Source organism: Myxine glutinosa, chromosome 9 (assembly GCF_964187855.1).
Source record: "Myxine glutinosa chromosome 9, kmMyxGlut1.1, whole genome shotgun sequence".
In the NCBI taxonomy this organism is placed as follows: Eukaryota; Metazoa; Chordata; class Myxini; order Myxiniformes; family Myxinidae; genus Myxine; species Myxine glutinosa.
This window is the reverse complement of record NC_136269.1, coordinates 60,686,751-60,711,681: the sequence shown is the minus strand read 5'-3', so window position 1 is coordinate 60,711,681 and position 24,931 is coordinate 60,686,751. Positions and strand designations below refer to the sequence as shown.

Genomic DNA, 24,931 nt, shown 5'->3' with positions numbered 1-24,931 from the left:
TTTTTTTTAAATAAATACATAACCCCAAGCATGCTGAAATGGTATTTACTTAATTTATCAGCCACTCCTGTAGAAGCCATTGGTTGGTGTCTTTTGGCCACTACCTGCAGTTTCTATAAAGTATATGCATTTCCAAACAACTGGTTTCCATGGAATTGGACAACTTTTTGGGTTGTAGGCAACATTTTACTGGGTGAAATATTAAAACTAGGGAAATCTCTGCATGTCTGGTCATTATAAACAGCCGGGCCACTCCCAATTTTGCAGAATTTTCCCATGCACAGAATAATGCAAATGGTTTAACCACTGCCAGATGGTGGGTATTGACACTTTTTCCACTCCGAGGAAATTGGTGATACGAGTATTACCAAAAGGACATGTGCATCTGCCACATGAAGCAGGGGATATTGACACGCCCAATACGAGCAGATAGCTTGTTTGAGAGAACAGGTATTACTCGTTTAAAAACCATGGATTATTAACCAAAATGCTAATCTTTTTACTGCACTAGGTCAAGCTCCCATGGGGAAGGGAATACCCAGGTGAGCACACTAACAAAGCTATCTTTCCAACTCTTGATATGTTGCAGTTCAAATACTTAATCTTGCAATTTGAAATAGATTAAAAGGCTACAGCTGTATACAAAACCAAGATATTGTCAAGTGAGCAGTACAAGTCAGTACTTTCAATTTGTCAACTATGCGTTAACACCTGATAAAGCACCTTGCCTGTGTGCAACTTTAAAATAAATATCTAGTTATATAGACAAGCTAGTTAAGCTTCAGTCTGAAATACCATATTTAATATTAAGTACAAATCAATTTGTTCCAAACTTACAAAAAAAAATTTCACATCGGCACACGTTGCAGCGTGTCAAAGAAACCCAACATTGAATTTTATAGCAATCTTGCGTTTCCATGCTTTTAGATAATGTTAACCAACCTCAGGCCTTTAACATGAAACAATATGCCATACAAGCATACCAACCCCTCCCCCCCATACCATGGATTATTTGTTACACAAAGCTGGGGGGGGGGGGTGGGGGGGGGGCGGAAAATGTTCAATAACATGGTGGGGCCAGATAAATTTTCAAAACTTATTCAGAAACATGCAAACAAAACTATATTAGACTTCACAACCATACATCTGGGTTCATGTATAAACTATGCTCAAAATAAAGCCATGAGCACTTGAACAGTAATGGTGCCCAACACAGGAACAAATCAGCAAACTTCGAAAGTTACTTTGCACTCAAAGAAAATTCACAACAAATCCATTTAAACAAAAACATTTATTATAAACCTGTTTATTTTAAATCCATTTAAGCATCAAGGCAAATAAAGTACAAAAGAAGGAATGGCTTTAACCAACCATTCAAAGCACTGGTAACATCATAGGTCTCCTTTGAGAAATTAAAACTGCAATACTTTGATTTCATTAACCTCCCCTCCCACAACCAGCAACAAAATGTATTTTTAACCAAACCATTTGTACAATCCTCGTTTCAAGCAATTACTAATTTTGAAGCACTCAGAATGTCAAAGTTGTGTGTGGTCTCACAGCAGATGTTCTTCTGGGCCAAACCCTGTAAGGTAGTCCCTGCCTGTGTTTTGGGAAGAATTCCAGGATGGTGCTGCAAGATTCAAGTTGTCACGATTCAAATGAGGAAAGAATGTTGCCCGCAAGTTCTTTTGGAACTTATGTGTCATTGCAATGACCACCATGGCCACAAGGAGGAAAACGAAGAGGCCACACCCAAGGGAACCCAGCACAATGGCAAAAATGACCATTTTTTCATCCCGAGAACCTGCCACAAGTGAAATGAATTAATCAAATATTCCAACAGCCACAAATTTTATACAGAACAGTATCTTATAATGGAGTAAACATGCATGTATATTTGTGGCCAAATCGTCTCCAAATACAATATCAAAAAACTGTCCATGAAGCGTTGTCGGTAAAGCCATGTGACGATGTGTGTGTGTGTGTGTATATATATATATATATATATTGTTACGGATCTCTCCGTCGGCCTTCTTCCCCTTATCAAGGGGGGATCAACCCCCTTGTCTGACTGACCGACGTGAGTCCTGAAGTTGCACAGCTACCCCCGAAGAGGCAGGTGCACAACCTCGTTCGTAACCGCAGACAGATGTTAATTGCCGAGCGGTCTAGCAACCGTGGCACAAACCATTAGCAGAGACTAACGCGATCCTGAACGTTGGCCAAATAGTGCCACAGGTGTCCAATGAGGGAAATCACAAAGACGGATGTGAAGAAGAGGAAGACAGAAGTAGGAAATACAAATATAATTTATTACTATTTACAATTCAAAAGAAACCAAGGAGGAGGAAGGATAATAAAATAAAGGCAGAAAGAGGGACGGACCAGAAGGACACAGTGCAACACTAGCTTACCTATTGCAGTCTTACTTAACCCCAGGGACAAGACAAAAGACACTACGAGCACACTTACACAGGGGATGATGACAGGAATGGCAGGAGGTGGATGGCTGGAGGGAGAGGAAGGTTCAGCTGGACGCTGGCTGGAGCTTGATCCCGCACGGGACGTCGGGCTGGACATCGACGGCCACCGATGCCACCGCAAACTGGTTCCCGCATAGCAGCGGGTCAAAGCTGTGTGGTGGAGTCAAAGCTGCGTGGTGGAGTCAAAGCTGCGTGGTGGAGTCAAAGCTGTGTGGTGGAGTCAAAGGTCATCTCTCGTATCTCCTCTCTCGTGGGGGGCGTGGCGTGACGGGTTCGCTCTCCAACGCATCTCTCCTCGCAATCCTTCCCCACACCCTTTTATAAGGCCCGTCGCGATCAAGCCGCGCCACGCCCGTGATGGTGTCTCACCAGCCCCGATTGGCTGGTGGGGGCTTGCTGGGCTCCACCTTCTCATGACGAGTGGAGGGCAACGCCCTTCTTCCCCGAGACGGAGCACATGGCCAATGGTGGCAAATGCTGAAAACCGCCCAATGCAGTTGGCAATGGAGGCTTTGGGAATGGAAGGGAGCTACCTTATGTCATCTGGTGCAATGCAGTGTCAACTAGTGGGAACAGAGCCTTAAACTAATACACAAGGAGATAACTACTGAAAAGGGAAATCTATGATTTGCTACGTGATTGGATATGGACTAACTAAGGGACGACCTTTGACCTTTACACACAACACGGAGGGTGATATTTACACACAAAAAAAACACTTCTCAAATTCACAACAATATATATATATATATATATATATATATATATATATATATATATATATATATATATATAGTTATGTCAGTGGGGGTAGCAATATGAAGAGCCAGATAGATCTGTGTAGGTAACGTGCTTAGTCTGTCACGGTAAGGAATCTACCCTGTAATAAGTTCTTCATGTATAGGCGTTTTGTCGGGTAAGAGTATACTTGTGAGCATACCAGGATGTTCGAATGATAAGTAGAGTTAGGGATTAAAGAATAAAGCCCCTGTATGTCTCACCTGGTCAGCCAAACCTTTGTCCCTTTTGGCACCACAACCACTTAGACACTTAGTTAGGATCGCCTTAGTGCAACATTAAATGACTCCCTTCCCTGACTGACTTCGGAAGGAACAGGCAAAGAAACCAGGCCGGGGCACCGCCGATGGCCACCAGTTACACCTCCGACAGGCCAAGCCACATCGAGTGCCACGTGCTATCACCACGCTACGTGCTATTACCACGCTACATGCTACGGTCCTGTGATTGGGGTGGCGTGGTAGGCGTGAACCTCCAGCCGGCGAGTCAGTGGAGGGCACTGATTGGGTAGCGCGCTAAGGCTGACGTGACGTCACCAACAAGGTTATTTAAGAGAGTGCTGAACGCCGTTTGGAGAGAGAGAGCGAGGTTGGATTTGCGCTTGGCTTGGAGCAGCAGCAAACCTGGATACGCAGTTGGTCTGGAGAGTCTTGCGGTTCGTGCTCTTGAACATTTTCTCTGCTCTTCTTCGTATTGCGCAGCCCGAGTTGAGTTGAGTGATAGCCCGAGTGGAGTTCGCTTGCTTCGGGAGAGCTGACTGGGACGTGGCAGGCCGATCGTGTGTGAAGATCGACCTCGCTTGGAGTTGCTGGCCTGTGTTGGACGCGGTGTTTTTCCTGCTTTGGGGCCTCGTGTGCGAATGGAGTGGGTGTTGGCTCGGGCCTTCGCGTTGCTGTGGTGCTTGGAGCGAGGCGCCTGGTGGTGTGCGGCAGAGCTTGAGGACGCAAGATGACAGATAAGTTCACACATTTCACAATTACATGACGTGTTCTTTTCCTTAATTCAGATTCCCTCGTCTCGTTTCTGAAATCTGTCGTGTGGGGATGTCCCAATTAGGATATTTATTACCGGCGCGTGCTTTTCCCTGTCCCGATTTCCTTTGCAATAAACCCTTGTATTTTTTTTTTTTCCCCTCATTTAAACCTGTGCCCGGTTGAATTAATTTCCTTGTGGGATCGAAGCTGCAGTCGGCACACAAGGTAAGCGCTTGCGCAGCTTCCATTTTCCTCCTTCCTCCCGCACGACAGTAAAATCCGCGTTTGGTCATTGCCTCCGAATAAACCGGTTTGGTCTATCCACGACCTTCTGGTGTTAATAGTAAGGGAAACATATGAAAATCTGTTAACTAAATTGTTACCAAAAATTTTCTTCACCAATATGTTTGTAAAGGTGTGTAATAACGTGTTAAAATGTTGAAGGTCAACTCCCGTGGGAAACCCAGAAAAAAAGCTGTTGAATTCGGGTACCGAAAAATTATTTTCGAGAATTTATATTTTTTTTAATCGGCCCTTAAGTAACTTATGAGGGGTCAAATAAGGGTTTTTCATGATTCTGAGTTGATTGTTAACATTTATATTTCACCACAGACACTCCTTTGTGGAAAAATAATTTCTAAATATATCTCATTTTCTACTTTGCAGGACATGGAGTCTAGCAATATGGATGAAGACGTTACTCCACCTGTGCTCAATTGCTTCATCTGTGCACGCTCGGATACACCAGCTGAAAGGCTCATACAGGCAACTCCAAAGGGATACTCAACTTTATTGAAACAAGCAGAAACTGTCGAAAATGTTACTGTTGTGGAACGTATGAAGGAGGCTCAAAAGGAAGGAAAACTGAGGTACCACCAGAAGTGTAAAAATGATCTGTACAACAACTTTGTTGCAACCACCAAGAAGTCAGCTCAAGCATCAAAGGCAGAGAAAGAGTCATCAAAGTTGAAGAGAAGACGCACTACTTGTGAGTTCAGTTCATCAACTGGCTGCAGTTCTAGAAGATCACAGTCAGTTGACCTCCTGTATAAGGATGTATGCATTCTTTGCAACCAACCAGCCCAGCTCTACAAAAATAATCCAGCACAAGCTAGAAAGAAATAGAGTGCCAGATAATTTGACTGCAGATACACTGAAGGCAAGCTTGCTGAAGACAGCACGGAGTCGCGGGGATGACGGGCACTGAAGTCACTGGACGCCTGGAAGGGATCAACGACTTGGTAGCAGAAGAAACACTACCATTTGCGATGCAAACTTATGTTTGCGAGAGGTGACAGTTTGTCCAAGACTGATGAGGAAGGAAAAAGGAAGAGAGGACAGAGGAGTATTGATGAGGAGCGAGAGGCAGTTTTTATTGAATTCTGCGAATGGTTAGACTCAGAATTAGAGCATGGGGTAATGAACATGGACCAAGTCCATGAAAAGCTGCAGGAGTTTGATCAGTCACCAGAGAAGAGCCTTTCTTATTCAAAGCATTGGCTAAAGATAAAACTTCTAGAGAAATACAAAGACACCTTGTATTTCACAACACAGGAAAGAAGGGCAGATGTACTCTGTCTCAAAGATGGCACCGACAATATTCTGCGAGAGCAATCATGCTAATCTTGACCATGGAGATGAGAAAGACTCAGATCATAAAGACGGCACTCAAGTTCATATCCAATGATATTGCCTTGATTGATTTAGGTCCAAAGTCATACCCCACCACACACAGTATGACTGACATCGATAGTCAGCTGACACTTGTTCCTGCAAGCCTTCAGATGTTCTTGAGACCGATTGGCAAGACAGACGAAAGAGTTGCCGTTTGGGGGCAGAATTTTATTAAGGCCTGTCGACCTCGGTCTGGAATATTGCCACACCAAATGGGGCTTGCCATACAACTTGATCATAGATTTGGGTCAAAATGGATGCTCAACAAGTTCTACCGGCTGGGATACACTGAGTCTTACACGGAGACACAAAACTACAAATACTGCTTCCTTAATAGTAGGAGTGGAGATGATGTTCCAGATACTTCTGGCACTCTTGACACCATTGTGGAGGAAACCGATGAACAGATCAATGATGAGGTTGCGGTTGATGCTGCGCTTGAGGATCAATCAGTGATGACAGCCAAAGTGCCAGCCAGTGAAAGTGAATTGTCAAGTAATGATCAGGTGGTCTTTATGGAGGTTGGGGAAACAAACAATGTAGTCACTCAGTTTGTTGGAGACAATATAGATTTAAACATTGTCTCTATTCACGGAAACACTCCCTTTCACTCAATGGGTTTGATCGAAGTCACCTCTCCGGCACCACCTTTGCCAGATCCACAAACAGCAGCTTTCCCCCGGGTGAAGTTGAAGGCACTCGACAAAGCTAAGATCCTGAGAGGAACTGAAGTAAAGATTATTCCATTTACGAACAGGAAACGGATTGGAACGAACGCGATCATGTTTCTCCCCCTTGCTGAGCTTTCCTCCTCCCTGGCTCATGATCAGCCACTCCTCACTCCAGGTGACACACTGGGCAGCGGGGTGGGTGATCAAAGCCAACGATCGAGTTCCCACACTCCAACTGGAATGGCTGGATGAAGAGAATCCATGCTAATGATGCAAAGCAGAGCACACAGATCGAGTTCCTCCCAGTTATTGAAGGAGACCCTAATGACCTCAACACCATCTTCACCACTCTGAAAGAGTGCATACGGCGCGCTGGGGTCGCTATAGTGACCTTTGATCTTCCGATTTGGCTGAAGGCTGTGAATATAATAAAGCAGGCAAATCTACCCGTCATTCCAAGGTTGGGTGGTTTTCACCTGCTGGTCTTATCTTGGATCAATGGGTAACATCATGGAAGATTCTGGACTACTAGATGTGATCCAGTTGATCTATCCTGGAAGTACGACAGCCAACCACATCATGGATGGAGGATGTTTTGACAAGGCAATCCGTGTTCACCTCCTCATCGATGCAGCCATCTATCAACACATCATGAAACTTGCCTTCACTGAGGAGGAGCATGGTGACATGAAGACCTTCATGGAGAAGGTGGCTGATGGGAAGATGGGAGCTAGACACTCAAACCCAGTAGTGCCAGTGTTTGAGCAAAGTTTGAAGAAACCTTCAAACGACTCGCAAAAGGAGGAAGAACACCTGCACTCTGGGTGGAGTACCACCACATGGTAGATGTGATCAAGGTCTTTATCAGAACCGAGCGACTTGCAGACCACAATGGGCATCTGTCCTGCATTGTTACCAAGATGCTTCACATCTTTGCCGCTGCAGGCCATCAGTATGCCAAGGGCGCACGGCTGTACTGTCAACTCATGAAGGAACTAGAAACTTTGCCTGCTTACAAAGACACCTTAGAACGTCTCACTGCCCACGGGAACCACGTTGTCCGTTACTCAAGTCATGAGTGGTCCGGCACATGGTGTGACATTTGCATTGAGCAGACATTAATGAAGGCAGCCAAGTCACAAGGTGGACTGAGCAGAGGAAGAATGAGAAACAGCTTTTCTTCTTCTTCCTTGAAGAAGAAGAAACAGGAAGAAAGCTTGAGCCAGGAAGAAACATCTTCCTTGACACAGAAGCCCCCAAGGAAACAGTGATTCAGGCTGGTACTGCGATTTTCAAGTACATTTACCATGGACGAGATACTACATTGGGTGAAATTCAGTACAACATGTTCTCAAGGAAGGCAGCGGCAGGAGTGATCAAACCAGAGACTCTACCTCCAACAGAGGGTGCAGCTGCACAACATTCACTCCGTGCCTACCTGCAGACCCGGGACTGGATCCTTCTACAGAGCATGTCTCTGAACCCCAGTGACTATGGATGGACAATAGGTGTGCATGGGTATGAGCCAGTTCCAACACTGGACCCCACGGCTCTTGAGGAGCTATTGCAGTTCACGAGCTGTAATTGTCATGGAGATTGCAGCAACCGGCGATGCAGCTGCAAGAAGAATGGGGTCACGTGGATCTCGGCCTGTGGAGTCTGTAATGGCATTACATGCAGAAACTGCAGTCATGATGTTGTTGAGTCTGAAGAAGACATAGACAATGACTGTTGAAACTTCTGACATTGTGAATGAGAAATAACTCGAGTATTATATATGTATGTGAAATAAAAGCTACTTTGTGTGTAAATGTAAAAGTGAAAATATAAATGTTAACAATCAACTCAGAATCATGAAAAACCCTTATTTGACCCCTCATAAGTTACTTAAGGGCCGATTTTAAAAAATAGAAATTCTCGAAAATAATTTTTCGGTACCCGAATTCAGCTTTTTTTCTGGGTTTCCCACGGGAGTTGAACTTCAACATTTTAACACATATTACACACCTTTACAAACATATTGGTGAAGAAATTTTTTGGTAACAATTTAGTTAACAGATTTGTGAAATATCTCATAAAATGCCCTTACTATAACCGGGAGTCGCACGACAATATATATATATATATATATATATATCCAACCTTAAACAGTGACTTACCTGTATTCCTCAGCACTTTTTTGTGTTACATTTGCTTTATTAATCGATATGGCAAAATAAAATATACGAGGTAAAAACTTGGTGTAATGGAAGAGGTGTATTGGGGCCATGTCTGCTCTGAGGCTGGAAGTTCAACATTCCCATAAAGTTTTTGGTAAATTTGTGTTGACCTTCCCTTCCAGCTCTGATAATTTAACATCTAAATTTGTCCCCAGTTCCTTTCTATTTATACATGGTGTTTTGACTTCTGATTTAGTGTGTGTGTGTATATATATACATATATATATATATATACATATATATACATATATATATATACATATACATATACATATATATATATATATACATATATATACATATATATATATATATACATATACATATACATATATATTGTTGCGAATATGGAATTTGGCCTCCATATCCGCTTGTAAATATTCCCCTATTTTCTCCGATACTCCCCAACTCTCCCTTACCCCATTCCCTAGTCCCATTGTCTGTAAACAACACCCATTAGAGCCGATCTTCCCCTTCATCCCCCCATTAAATGTCGTGCCCAGGTCCCCCGCACCACACGTAGACAATTATAGGACATCTTGCTAGTTATTCTTAATCTATGTCAGTTAAGGACTTGTTTCCATTAATTATGACTCTTCGTTGCACCAGAATGTGATGATATGGCACCAGTAGGAGTTTAGGACCTTCCCATACCTCCCCGCATCTCTTCCCATCATCTCAAGCTCCAACAACAACCACAACAACAGCGGCTTTGCGTCCTCACTCCGGCTCGGTTGGCCGCCATTGAACATGTGCTCGACGGGGTTACCCAGAAGGGGGCTCCCTGTCGGCCCCTCGTCAAGGGCGGAACCGGTAACCCCCGCACCCAATGAGAAGCCATGGGCCGATGCCATATGGGGCGGAGCTAACGAGCGAGGGCGTGACTCCCCGCCGGATATACGCGGCCCCGCGCCGGACGTGACGTGAGAGATGCGCCCCGAGCTTGGAAGGACAAGACGCCACCCTCCCGAGCGCTGAGCGACCTCCCCAGCTTGAGACCAAAGTCGCGACCCACGAGCGCTGAGCGACCTCCCCGCATCTGCTGGACACCACCGTACGCGATTCTGTCCCTGAGCCAGGTGCACCTGAGCCATCGACTGCCGCTTTCCTGGCCATCAAACCCCGTGTGAGTGAGCCTTGTCCCGTTTATCTGTGGTCTGTCTAGGGTTAATATAAGAGTGTGTTTAAGTGCCCACCTTCCTATGTTTCCCTCTTGTCCCTGTAATCTAACCTTTTCCGCCTTAATATAACCTCCTCCGGAGGTCTTGAGAACCGAAACCCTGGTGTCGTATTGTGTCATTATAACCCAGCCGGGTGTCTTCTCTTTCCTATTGAGCCAGCGTAGCGCGATTAGTCAACATTCGGGCACAATCGGGTAACTTGTACGGATACGGCGGCCATCCCGCTCGGCCCACCATACCATCAAAGTCGTATCTGTAACAATTGGTGTCAGGAGTGAGATTGGACCCGGAGCGCGTTTACGCGCTCGAAATTATAACAGCGAAATTTGATTGTGTTTTACAAAAAAAAATAAAAATAAAAACCCGAATTTTGAAAGTCGCGCTATGGCGGGTCAAGACGGCTGGGGTCCGGTAGGGGAGAGTGAAGCAGGGTCGATCCAGGACCAAAATGAGGGACAGGAGGAGAGCGAAGCAGTGAGGGCGGCAGGTTCGCAAAATAGCGCCGTCACGCACGAAGTAGCGGGCGCGCAAAATGGCGCGCTCGCTCACGTGGTTGAAGGGTCCCAAAATAGCGTCGCCGCGGAGGGCGAGCCTGCGGTGGCGGCTGGGGACGCTGGGCAAACCGGGTTTGACCTCAGATTATTCTTGACCCAACTGAATGCAAAAATGGATAGGATGGAGGGCCAAATGAGGGTTGATAGTGGGCGATTAGAGGGCCAAATGGGGGTAATGGGAAACCAAATGGGGGTAATGAGGGACGAAGCGAGGGGTACCGGTGAGAAGTTAGACAAGAAAATTGAGAAGTTAGACAATAATTTTGAGGGGTTAGACAACGGGATAAAAGAAGTGAAAAATGGGTTAATGGGGGTAGAAAATAGAATGGCTGCCCAGGAGAATCAGATAGAGGGAGTGAAAAATGGGTTAGAGGGGTTAGAAAACAGTATGGAAGGCAAATTGAGGGACATGAGGGACCAAGCGGAAAGGGAAGTTAAACAAATGGAGCAGCAGATAGAGGGGGTCAGAATGGGGGTAGAAACCAAACTGGATGCTCACAGGGAGGAAATGGAGCAGATGAGGGTGGCATCTGGGCAGGAGATGCAAGTGATGGGAGAGGAGATCAGAAGAGGAGTGAGTGAGGAGGTCGGAGGAGTGCACGAGGAGGTGAGGCACTGTAAGGAGCACATGGAGAAGGAGGTGAGAAAGGGGACTGTAAAGTTACAAGGGGGCATAGAGGACCTGACGCAGGAGGTGGAGCAGCTGACGGTGGGACAGACGGAGTTAGTGGAGCAGGTTCAAAGGAACACTGCGGTATTAGGAGGTTTAAAAGCGACACAAAACGACATAAAAAACGACTTGATAGCGACAAAGAGGGAATGTCAGATGGTACGTGAGGGACTGACAACGAGGTTGGACGAGGTGATAGAGGTAATGGAGACGACGGACCGGCAGGTGAGGACGCACATGGAAACGGTCAAGGTAGCCTTGGAGGACGAGCTTGAGGAGACGTACCGGGGAATAAAAGAGGTGAAGCACAAATTAGAAGAAGTGGAAGAAGGGATGAGCGAAATTAAGAAGCGACGGAGAGGGGATAAGAAAGAGATAAAAGAGGAGATAAAAGAATTGGTCCAAAGTCTGTGTTTGGATCGTGATGATGTGCTCATTAACCGGATGAGGGATTCGCAGGTGATGGAGGAGAAGCGAAGAGGAAGAGGACCCGGTGTAAGTGGTGACCAATATGGTCGTGCGTATGATGCGCCAGGGGATTTAAAAAGCTTGGGGATTGGTTTGGATCCGGGTGTTCGTGAAAGGCCGTTGGTGAGGTGTGTGACAGGTCTGGTGTGCGAAAGAGGAGGTGTGCGAGAAAGTCCGACTCTGGGGTGTGTGAGGAAAAAGTGTGTGCCAAGGAGTGAGGGTGTTGGCGAGAATGAGTCGGTTGTAGCGTGTGTGCGAGGGAGCACATGGAAGCGCGGTGTGGTGAGTGTTACAGAGGGTGTAACGGGAGAGTGTGCGCGAGAAAGGTGTGTGATGGACAGGTACATGGGGAAAGAGTGCGCTGTCAAAGGCAAGGAAGAATGCACACCTGTGGTGAGTGTTACAGAGGGTGTAACGGGAGAGTGTGCGCGAGAAAGGTGTGTGATGGACAGGTACATGGGGAAAGAGTGCGCTGTCAAAGGCAAGGAAGAATGCACACCTGTGGTGAGTGTTACAGAGGGTGTGACGGGAGAGTGTGCGCGAGGAAGGTGTGTGACGGACAGGTGCATGGGGAAAGAGTGCGCTGTCAAAGGCAAGGAAGAATGCGCACCTGTGGTGAGTGTTACAGAGGGTGTAACTGGAGAGTGTGCGCGAGAAAGGTGTGTGACGGACAGGTGCATGGGGAAAGAGTGCGCTGTCAGAAGAAAGGAAGAGTGTCCACCTGTGGTGAGTGTTACAGAGGGTGTAACGGGAGAGTGTGCGCGAGAAAGGTGTGTGACGGACAGGTGCATGAGGAAAGAGTGCGCTGTCAAGAGTAAGGGTGAGTGCGCTGTCAGGAATGGAGGTGAAAGTAGTGAGAGTGACATGGAGCGTGAGTTAGTTGTGACAGGTGAGCGAGGATGTACACCTGGGATGGAAGGATGCACACCTGGAATGGTAGAGCGTGAGTGGGAATGCACGCTGGAGTTGGTGGTGAGGCACGTGGTAGGGTGTGCGAATGAGGGCACACCTGTGATTGTCACAGAGGAGGTGACCGAGGAGGGGGCGCGAAGAGGTGTATTGGTGAGGTGTGCGAGCGACGAATGTGTGCCAAAGTGTTCGGTGGTCAGGTGTGTGACCAAGGCTGTGAGTAGAATGAGTGTACCTGGGTGTGTAAGGAAAGGTACGAGGAGCATGAGCACGGCTGGATGTGTGAGCAAGGAACGGGCTGCGGGGTGTAAGCAAGCAGGTGAAGCATCGACGGTGACCGGGTTAGAGGTTAGAGCGACTTTTAGCCGAAGCAGGCCCTCGGTGCGTGCCGGGCCTCGCTTTGAACGGCCGCGTCCAGGCTCCACTAGGCGGAGCTGGCAGCCTGATAGAAAGGGTCGTCATGGCGACCACCTTTTGTTGAGGCATTCCGGCAGGTCGAGATCGGGACATTGGATGGCTCCACGCCGAGGTGATGCGTGGGATCTCGGCCCGGGTAAGCCCCCGTCCCTGCACCGAATGCGGGACGCATCCAGCCGCTGGCACAAAACAACCAGCATCCATTGCTTGGCTTTACGAAGCCGGGCTTTGGACAGGGATTGGCGCACCGAGAGGTATTAGTGAGTAGACTGGGTGATGAGGTTAGTGTTTTGGACCCAAAATTAGAGAAAAACAAAATTTGATGATTGGCCAAGGATTGGCAGTAGTGATTGGCAGATGATGGGCAGTGATTGGCCAAATTTTTGATTTGTTGAAATTTGATGTGCAAAATTGGTAGTGAGAGACCCCCGATGTGGTGGGATGGCAAATCCACCATCCTTCCCATGTGGGGGGCAAAGGAGCACTAGATTATGGGGTGTATGGCAGTGAAAACTAGCCCGGGAGGGTTAGGATATGGTGTGTAGGGATCTAGAGAAGATGACCTTAGGTAACGTTAAGATTAGTTAGTGACTGATACCTGTAGTGGGGACGCAGGTAGATTAGTGTGGATTATAATGACGAGGGAGCGCAATAGTTAAAGGGACGACTGGGAAGCGCAAGTTTCAGAAGGGAGTAGTTAGCTGAGATGATGCCGTGTGTGTGAGGATTGAACAGGTGTGATTGCACAGGTGTGCAACTGGACGGGTGTGATTGCACAGGTGTGCAACTGGACGGGTGTGTGGAGCAGTGTATGAGTAGTGAGTGAGTGGATCAGCGCGAATGCGCTTGGGGAGAGAAGGGTGCAGGTGGCACCAAGTGTGAGAGCACAGGTGTGCAAGTACAGGTGTGTGGAGAGAGTTGGAGTAAGTGGCACGGAGTGGTGTGCATGGTGCGAAGGTGTGGATGGGGGAAGAGTGGACCCCTTTCACGAATACCCGGGGCGGGTAGTGTAAGTGTTAGGTAGAGGGTGCAGGTAAATTGTGGTTGGATATTGGCATTTGTGGTGCGGTTGCAGAATGGTGTTGTGAATGGGTGCATTAGTGTTGTGGAAATGGCTGGGCGTGTGGCCTGTTAGTGTGTGTAGTTGGTTGGGCACTCCACCACTGTGAGGATGTCGGCCAGGTGAGGCCGCAGGTGGGCTCTGGGAGCCGGTAGAGTTGTGGATGGGGCCCGAGGATCCGGAGGATGGACCCGGGTAGCCCAGTGCCAGAGAGGGCACCGAGTGGGGAGAGTGCCAGAGGGCCTTCCCCAGGTAGTTAGGTTAGGGCAAGGAGCAGGTAAGCTCGGAGGCAACTGCAGTGGTGGAGGTGTGCAGGTGGGTAGACCCACTGGGAGAGGTACACACCGCAGCCCAGAAATTGTGCGAGGGCACCGGGAGATGAATCGGGGGAGTGAGACCCCAAATTGAAGAGCACCACAGTTTGGCCAATGGGAATTGGTTTTTAGAACCCATAGTGTAAGAGGGCCAATGGTTTGGCCGGAGAGAGACCCCGGGTAGTGTAAAGTTGTTAAAGTCATTTAGGAGATAGTTAGGATTGATGAACCTGTCGCACCATACGCAGCCACTTACCTGTGGTGATGATGATGACTCCACACCTGTGTTTTCTTTGTTTGTGTTGCAGAAATGAGAATTGCTGTTGGATTTGTGAGACGCATCACGACGTGGATGAGACATTGGGGTGATTCCATCTCTCCCTCCCTAGGAGGGACTGATGATGAATTGGTGATGGCAAATTTTGATGTTGAGTTGGAAATGGCAAATTTTGATGAGAGTTGAAAATGGCAAATTTGATTGGTTAGGAGGGAGAGAAGACGAATTTGGTATATGGGAGGAACGGGGAAGACAGTAGGGATGTTTGTGGATTTGTAAAGTAGATGTTTATGGGTAGTGTTGTGTTTTGTTGATACAGTAAGGGGTAAGGGAGGGGCCATGTAGGTTACCTGGTGGGGGGGGGCGTACGGTAGGAACGTACCTGTCTCACCTGGTTCCCATGTGCCCCCAGTGTGCATCACCTTGCATTGCGTGCACTTTTGCGCCCTTACCACCTTGCTCACTTGTCTTGTTTTTGTCTCCCACCTCCGAGGATCTGGCTTTGGGGTAGAGAGAGAGGAGAGAGAGGTGCTGGCGACGCAGTTGTGGGCCTGCACTTTCGCTGTTCGCTGCCTGGATCGGTACACCATATGGACCGCAATGTTTGTGGCCACCCACGATGGACCGCAGTTCGTTTGCGGCCAAGCACCACCCGGGGATGGACCTATGGATCAACGTGGCACCTATGCCATACAGGTGAACCACTAATAGTTAATACCACCAAGTGCACCACAAGAAGAGCAAGAGACACCTGCAGGGTTAGGGGTTGTTGAAGTTATTTTTATTCCAATGAACAATGGTGACTGCACCGATTGGTGGTGGGGTGGTGCTTTTGATGCTGGGAAAGGGTGCTCTGTACGTTATTAAAGGCCGTCGGCCACAGAGCACTCGTGGGTTGGTGTATCGATGTTGGCAAGCGCGCTCTCTCTATGCATAACATCTGCATGTGTTCCTCCAAAGACAGGTCCTGGATCGTAGTGTAGATATCAGCGTAATCTTGTAAATAATGCTCCCTACCGGCTGTATGTGTAGTTTGCGAATTCTTTCCGGATTCGGTTATCCTGTGGGTGTGTTTCTGTGAGGAGAAGGGTGCAACGTCGCAGGGGGACATATTTACTCATTTGTGAATATCTGTAAAACTGTCGCACTCAGGGTAGAGTTAATAGTAGAGGGAACTACATTGCGTGCCACACTAAAGTAGGTAAAAATTTATCGGGTCGGGACGCCCCGAGGGTAGAGAAGGGTGCAATGTTGCGAATATGGAATTTGGCCTCCATATCCGCTTGTAAATATTCCCCTATTTTCTCCGATACTCCCCAACTCTCCCTTACCCCATTCCCTAGTCCCATTGTCTGTAAACAACACCCATTAGAGCCGATCTTCCCCTTCATCCCCCCATTAAATGTCGTGCCCAGGTCCCCCGCACCACACGTAGACAATTATAGGACATCTTGCTAGTTATTCTTAATCTATGTCAGTTAAGGACTTGTTTCCATTAATTATGACTCTTCGTTGCACCAGAATGTGATGATATGGCACCAGTAGGAGTTTAGGACCTTCCCATACCTCCCCGCATCTCTTCCCATCATCTCAAGCTCCAACAACAACCACAACAACAGCGGCTTTGCGTCCTCACTCCGGCTCGGTTGGCCGCCATTGAACATGTGCTCGACGGGGTTACCCAGAAGGGGGCTCCCTGTCGGCCCCTCGTCAAGGGCGGAACCGGTAACCCCCGCACCCAATGAGAAGCCATGGGCCGATGCCATATGGGGCGGAGCTAACGAGCGAGGGCGTGACTCCCCGCCGGATATACGCGGCCCCGCGCCGGACGTGACGTGAGAGATGCGCCCCGAGCTTGGAAGGACAAGACGCCACCCTCCCGAGCGCTGAGCGACCTCCCCAGCTTGAGACCAAAGTCGCGACCCACGAGCGCTGAGCGACCTCCCCGCATCTGCTGGACACCACCGTACGCGATTCTGTCCCTGAGCCAGGTGCACCTGAGCCATCGACTGCCGCTTTCCTGGCCATCAAACCCCGTGTGAGTGAGCCTTGTCCCGTTTATCTGTGGTCTGTCTAGGGTTAATATAAGAGTGTGTTTAAGTGCCCACCTTCCTATGTTTCCCTCTTGTCCCTGTAATCTAACCTTTTCCGCCTTAATATAACCTCCTCCGGAGGTCTTGAGAACCGAAACCCTGGTGTCGTATTGTGTCATTATAACCCAGCCGGGTGTCTTCTCTTTCCTATTGAGCCAGCGTAGCGCGATTAGTCAACATTCGGGCACAATCGGGTAACTTGTACGGATACGGCGGCCATCCCGCTCGGCCCACCATACCATCAAAGTCGTATCTGTAACAGGATATGGAGGTCAAATTCCATATTCGCAACATTGCACCCTTCTCTACCCTCGGGGCGTCCCGACCCGATAAATTTTTACCTACTTTAGTGTGGCACGCAATGTAGTTCCCTCTACTATTAACTCTACCCTGAGTGCGACAGTTTTACAGATATTCACAAATGAGTAAATATGTCCCCCTGCGACGTTGCACCCTTCTCCTCACAGAAACACACCCACAGGATAACCGAATCCGGAAAGAATTCTCAAACTAAACATACAGCCGGTAGGGAGCATTATTTACACGACTACGCTGCTATTTACACTACGATCCAGGACCTGTCTTTGGAGGAACACATGCAGATGTTATGCATAGAGAGAGCGCGCTTGCCAACATCGATACACCAACCCACGAGTGCTCTGTGGCCGACGGCCTTTAATAACGTGCAGAGCACCCTTTCCCAGCATCAAAAGCACCACCCCACCACCAATCGGTGCAGTCACCATTGTTCATTGGAATAAAAATAACTTCAACAACCCCTAACCCTGCAGGTGTCTCTTGCTCTTCTTGTGGTGCACTTGGTGGTGTTAACTATTAGTGGTTCACCTGTATGGCATAGGTGCCACGTTGATCCATAGGTCCATCCCCGGGTGGTGCTTGGCCGCAAACGAACTGCGGTCCATTGTGGGTGGCCACAAACATTGCGGTCCATATGGTGTATCGATCCAGGCAGCCAACAGCGAAAGGGCAGGCCCACAACTGCGTAGCCAGCACCTCTCTCTCCTCTCTCTCTACCCCAAAGCCAGATCCTCGGAGGTGGGAGACAGAAGAAGCAGACAAGTGAGTAAGGTGGTAAGGGCGCAAAAGTGCACGCAATATAAGGTAATGCACACTGGGGGCACATGGGAACCAGGTGAGACAGGTACGTTCCTATCGTACGCCCCCCCCCCCACCAGGTAACCTACATGGCCCCTCCCTTACCCCTTACTGTATCCACAAAACACAACACTACCCATAAACATCTACTTTACAAATCAACAAACATCCCTACTGTCTTCCCCGTTCCTCCCATATACCAAATTCGTCTTCTCTCCCTCCTAACCAATCAAATTTGCCATTTTCAACTCTCATCAAAATTTGCCATCTCCAACTCAACATCAAAATTTGCCATCACCAATTCATCATCAGTCCCTCCTAGGGAGGGAGAGATGGAATCACCCCAATGTCTCATCCACGTCGTGATGCGTCTCACAAATCCAACAGCAATTCTCATTTCTGCAACACAAACAAAGAAAACACAGGTGTGGAGTCATCATCATCACCACAGGTAAGTGGCTGCGTATGGTGCGACAGGTTCTTTAATCCTAACTATTTCCTAAATGACTTTAACAACTTTACACTACCCGGGGTCTTTCTCCGGCCAACCCATTGGCCCTCTTACGCTATGGGTTCTAAAAACCAATTCCCATTGGCCAAACTGTGGTGCTCTTCAATTTGGGGTCTCACTCCCCCGATTCATCTCCCGGTGCCCTCGTACAATTTCTGGGCTGCGGCGTGTACCTCTCCCAGTGGGTCTACCCACCTGCACACCTCCACCACTGCAGTTGCCTCCGAGCTTACCTGCTCCTCACCCTAACCTAACTACCAGGGGAAGGCCCTCTGGCTCTCTCCCCACTCCGTGCCCTCTCTGGCACTGGGCTGCCCGATCCACACCCGGGATCCTCAGGCCCCATCCACAACTCTACCGGCTCCCAGAGCCCACCTGCGGCCTCACCTGGCCGACATCCTCACAGTGGTGGAGTGCCCAAACAACTACACACACTAACAGGCTACACGCCCAGCCATTTCCACAACACTAATGCACCCATCCACAACACCATTCTGCAACCCCACCACAAATGCCAATATCCAACCACAATTTACCTGCACCCTCTACCTAACACTTACACTACCCGCCCCGGGTATCCGTGATGGGGGTCCACTCTTCCCCCATCCACACCTTCGCACCATGCACACCACTCCGTACCACTTACTCCAACTTTCTCCACACACCTGTACTTGCACACCTGTGCTCTCACACCTGGTGCCACCGGCACCCTTCTCTCCCCAAGCGCATTCGCGCTGATCCACAACACTCACTACTCATACACTGCTCCACACACCTGTCCAGTTGCACACCTGTGCAATCACACCTGTTCAATTCTCACACACACAGCATCATCTCAGCTAACTACTCCCTTCTGAAACTTGCGCTTCCCAGTCGTCCCTTTAAACTATTGCGCTCCCTCGTCATTATCATCCACACTAATCTACCTGCGTCCCTACTACAGGTATCAGTCACTAACTAAACTTATCGTCACCTAATGTCAATCTCTTCTAGATCCCTATCATTATCCTAACCCACCCGGGCTAGTTTTCACTGCCATACACCCCATAAGCTATTGCTCCTTTGCCCCACCACCACATGGGAAAGGTGGCAGGGATGCCACCCTCTCCCACCGGGCCTATCGCTCCTCAATCCCCCAGTCCTCTGGCACTAATAAGCCCCCCTTATTCAGAGGTACTGGGTCCCGCCTCGGCATCTAAAGCCGAGGCGATCCACGGGGGCGCCTGCTCGCCGGTGTAAGGTCTTATCCGGTCGGCGTGGACGATCCGAGGGAGGGCTCGTGGCCCCATTTTGATCTTAAAGACCACGTCACAGATTTGCGACAGGACGACTCCTGGGCCTTGCCAGGGGGAGGTGAGTTTTGGGCACCTTCCCTTCCGCCTCCGGGGATTAAAGAACCAAATCTTCATCCCCGGAGCGTATTGACTCCCCTGGCTCCGGTCGTCGTACCTGCGCTTCATCTTTTCCCCCGCCAGATGGAGTTGGCGGCGGGCGAAGGCATGGACTAGCTCCATGCCTTCCTCTAGGTGACGTGCGTACCCCTCCCTCGGCGGGTTAACCACTGTGTCTGGCACGGGACCGCATAGCAAGTCGGCGGGAGCCCGTAACTCCCGCCCATACATAAGCAACGCTGGACTGCATGCGGTGGCCCCGTGCTGGCTGGTTCGGTAGGCCATGAGCAAGTAAGGGAGATGTTCGTCCCAGTCATCCTGACGGGTGGTGGTGAACAGTGCCAGTTGTTGGATTAGAGTTCGATTGAATCTTTCCACCATCCCGTCAGATTGAGGTCTTAAAGGCGTTGTTCTGGTTTTCCGAATTGACAGGAGACTGCACACATCTTTTAGCAATTTGCTCTCAAAATTTCGTCCCTGGTCGGTGTGCAACTCCTGTGGAATCCCATGCCGGCACACAAATCCTTCCACGAAGGCCTGCGCTACCACCCCTGCTTCCTGGTTGGGGAGGGCGTAGGCCTCCGGCCACTTGGTGAAGTAGTCCATCACAACGAGGATATACTTATTACCTTGGCGGGTGCGGGGCAGCGGTCCTAGAATATCCATAGCCACCCGCTCAAGGGGGGCCCCCACCTGATGTAATTGAAGGGGGGCCCTCATCCTCCGTGCTGGTCCCTTTTTGGCAGAACAGGCGTCGCATCTCCGACACCAGTCCTGTATGTCGCGCCCCATATTCACCCAATAGAACCTCCGGCGGACCCGAGATATTGTCTTTGTCCTGCCCAAATGGCCGCCGGAGCGGGTACCATGCACCTGTTGCAATATGACGTTCTTGAATTTGTCAGGGACTATCACCAGCCAGGAAGTTCGATCAGAGGGAACCTCCACCCACTTGCGATACAAGATGTTGCCTTTCAATTCCAGGGTCTGCCACTGAGCCCAATATGCCTTTGTCTGCGCCCCGAGGGGGGTGACCTCTTCCCCCTTTGGTCTTTGCCCCAATTTGACCCATTGGAACACCGGCCCCAGAACAGGATCCTCCTGCTGGGCCGTGCTCCAAGCCAACTCTCCAAATTCCTCGTCCGCGGTTAGTGGCAAAATTGGCCCTCTCACCCGGGTTGCCCGGACGACGAGAATCGGGGCGGAATCGCCCAATTGCTCCCTCTCCTCGTGTCTCGCACAAAATTTACAGTTTTCCCCCAGACAAGGACGCCGAGAGAGTGCGTCCGCATTACCATGGGCCTTCCCGGCCCTATGGGCCACATCAAAATCGTACTGCTGCAACTTTTCCAACCACCTTGCAATTTGGCCCTCCGGTTCCTTGAACCGAAGGAGCCATTGCAAGGAGGAATGGTCAGTTCTAACCAAAAATTTCCGCCCGTACAAGTACGGGTGGAAATGGTTCATGGCAGCCAGCATAGCCAATAACTCTTTGCGAGTGACGCAATAATTTCTCTCGGGCCTACTTAAGGCCCGACTATAATAACCAATCACTCTCTCCACGCCCTCCTGTGTCTGAGACAAAACTGCGCCCAATCCTTCCTGGCTCGCATCCGTGTCCAGGGTAAATGTCCCGTCACTAGTGGGGTAAGCTAGAAGGGGTGCGGATGTTAGACACCCCTTCAATTTTTGGAAGGCCTCGTGGCACTCCCGTGTCCAATTAAATCGCGTCCCCTTCTCCGTAAGCCGGTGGAGGGGACGGGCCAACTCCGCAAATTTCGCCACAAAGCGCCGGTAGTAGGAGCAGAGTCCCAAAAATCCCCGCACCTCTTTGATGGTACGTGGTGCGGGCCACTCCTCTACCGCTTTAATTTTGTCTGGGTCTGTTTTTACCCCCTCGCGGCCAATCACGTGACCTAGATAGGCCACCTCTCTTGCAAACAAAGTGCACTTACTCGGGTTCAGCTTCAACCCTGCCTGTCTGAGGCACCCGAACACCTGGTCCAAATTAGCTAGTGCCTGGGGGAACGTTTGGGCATGTACCAGGACGTCATCCAGGTACACCAGGCATGACTGCCATGGCATGCCGCCTAGTACATGCTCCATCAATCTCTCAAAGGTGGCGGGGGCGTTACACAAACCAAACGGCATCACAGTAAACTGATACAGTCCCTTACCTGTGGAAAATGCCGTTTTCTCCTTCCCTGCCCTATCCATCTCCACCTGCCAATACCCACTCTTGAGGTCCAAAGTTGTGAACCAATTTGAGCCCGCAACGGCATCGAGGGTGTCATCAATCCTTGGCAGGGGATATGAGTCCTTGAGTGTCACGTTGTTTAGCTGGCGATAGTCCACGCAGAACCGCGTGGTCCCATCCTTCTTTTTGACCAGCACAACAGGTGACATCCAAGGACTTCCCGAGGGCTCGATCACACCTGCGTCGAGCATTTTTGCAACCTGCTCGTCAGCTTCCGCCCTCTTGCTCCAAGGGAGCCGTCGGGCGGCCTGACGAATAGGCCGGGCCTCACCGGTGTGGATCTGATGTTTCACCAGGCCCGTACGTCCAATATCCTCGGTGGACAGGGAGAAGAGGTCCAAATGGGACCCAACCAGTTTGTGTAGGGCCTCCCTCTGGGTACCTCCCAACTCTACGCTACTACGATTTACCATCTCGCAAATGGGATCGGGCCAATTCCTACTTGTTATTGAAGGCTCCCCCCGGGGTCGGCTCGGCTGGACGTTCTCGCCCCTCACTGTCGCGACTTCCTCAACTGGGGTGCAGCCAGCTACCCTCGTGCCCCTTACTATAGTGCGTGGTTCTGTACTCACATTTACTACTCGGACGGCCACTACCGGTCCGTCCGTTTTTACAAGGGTGCGGCCCACGATTAAACCCGGTATGGACTGCGCTGCCACCGGTTCGACCAGGCCGCAGGACTCCTGCCATGTTGGGCGAGCTGCCCACCGGGCCGGCACTATCGCCTCGGCCCTGGGGGGGATGGTCACGGCCTCGGAAGCCTCCAGCTCCGCTCTCTCGGCCGTGCTCACTCCCCCTAACGGCAGCTCTTCTACTCCCACCTGCAGGATCCCCCGGCACAAGTCGATTTTACAACCGCTGGCAGTCAACAGGTCCAACCCTATTAAACATGGGTCGCACACCTCCGCCACCCAAACATCTATCTCCCTCCTTACCGACCCTAACTTGAGGGTCACAGAACCACGCCCTATGATCGGGGCCGTTACCCCGGTAGCAAGCTGCAAACTATAATTTTGCAGGCGCTGGATCTTATCCCAGCCACCTGCGCTCGAATCAAGGACCACAGGGCTGATGATCGTGGCGCTAGCTCCTGTGTCCACGACGGCGTCTACCCCCACGCCGGCAATTTTGCATCGAATTGTCAGGCTACCGGTTCCAATTTGGCCACAATAAATGACCTGTCGCGTCAATGAGGGCTCTCCTCCATCCTCTGCTGCCGAACACCGCCCTACGTGCCCGACACCTTCTAGTTTCCCGGGGTCTGGCGGGGGGGTGTCTGGGGTCGGCTAACCCGCTCCCCCCTGGGCGGAGTTGAGGACCTCAACTGCCGGGGATCATCCCGGCGCGCGTTTCGACAGTGCCGCGCCAGGTGACCCAGGCGGTTGCAGGTATAGCACCTCACCTGATAAGGTGCTTGCCTCCGGAATTCCAAATTCCCCCCCCTGTAGGTCCGAATTGGATTACCCGCTCGTGGTCCACCGCGGGCCACCTCCGTGGCCGCCTGCCATGGTCCAGGTCCCGCCAGGCGCTGGTCCACCAGCCTCCGGACCATGCCCGCCAGGTCAGGACCCACGTCGGGGGCGGGTCCCCTAAGGGGTCCGCCCTCCATCGGGGGTCCCACCTGGCGGACCGCCATTGCCAGACGCTCGCCCCCTCGGGCCAGGGGCCTCGCTGCTTCCCAACGGGCCGCAGCGTCAGCCGCCTGGCTCAGAGTCTGCGGGCGCCACATGGCGAGCTGTTGCCGGAGCTCAATATCCGGGAGGGCCTGGATAAAATGGTCCAGCGCCAGGCTTTCCCGGGAATCCGCTGCCATGCTAGCATGTGCGATCCCCACTGCGCGGCGAATGTCGTGGGCAAGTTCCCCGATGGCTTCCTGGGGCTTGCGTTTTCGCAGCGCGAGCTGAGCTTTAACAAGCTCGCTCTGCTGTTCTATGCCGAATCGATTAATTAGGGCGTCGCGGAGGGCTGGCAGGGTGAGAGCACCCGCTGGTAATGCCGTCAGCACCTCCGCCGCCGCGCCGCGCAATGCGGCCACCAGGTGTACTCCACCTTCGTCCTCACCCCAACCGTTGCCCTTACACACACAGTCGAACTGCGCCAGGTACGCGCGTAGATCACTCTTGCCGTCATACGGCGCGAGTGGGACCTTGTGGGACCACCTCGTATGTGAGTCGTTGCCCGCCTGCCGGACCCCGTGCGTCGCCCCTTGCGGGGTCAGCGCGGGGCCGAACCGGCCGGGCCCCCACAGTACACTACCCCCAAGGGGCTCTCGTGCCTCCCCGGTCCCTCCAACAACTACCCCTGTTGGTGTCGATGCATGGGTCACACCTCCGCAACCCGCTACCCATTCCATACCACCACCACCACAACCTTGCTCACCCACACCTCGCACCTCTCGTTCCATACCCTCCGGACCAGCCATACACCTCACTCTTGGCCTCTCACGAACATCCGGGTCTATCTCGACCCCCAAGCTTATTAAATCACCTGGCGCATCATACGCACGACCATATTGGTCACCACTTACACCGGGTCCTCTTTCTCTTCGCTTCTCCTCCATCACCTGCGAATCCCTCATCCGGTTAATGAGCACATCATCACGATCCGAACACAGACTCTGGACCAATTCTTTTACCTCCTCTTTTATCTCTTTCTTATCCTCTCTCCGTCGCTTTTTAATTTCGCTCACCCCTTCTTCCACTTCTTCTAATTTTTGCTTCATCTCCTTCATCTCTTCGTGCGCCCCTTTAAGTTCTTCCTCTAACTCCACTTTATTTTTTTCTATGTGCTCCCGCACCTCCCGCTCTTTAACCTCCATTACCTCTACCACCTTGTCCATTTTCCTCGTCAGGTCCTCATGTACCGTCTGACACTCTTTTTTAATTACCCCT

The 24,931-nt window shown here is 50.5% G+C and overlaps 1 protein-coding gene across 1 annotated transcript in view; it reads right to left on the bottom strand.

The window, feature by feature from the left end:
* Positions 1 to 1,065: 1,065 nt before the first annotated feature.
* Positions 1,066 to 24,931, bottom strand: part of LOC137418542 (uncharacterized) — a 46,843-nt gene continuing 22,977 nt past the window's right edge. Inside the window, exon 10 of the mRNA XM_068104624.2 lies at positions 1,066 to 1,807. Within this exon, the coding sequence (XP_067960725.2) occupies positions 1,557 to 1,807 (251 nt within the window). The 3' untranslated portion in view covers positions 1,066 to 1,556. The remainder of the gene's footprint in view (positions 1,808 to 24,931) is intronic.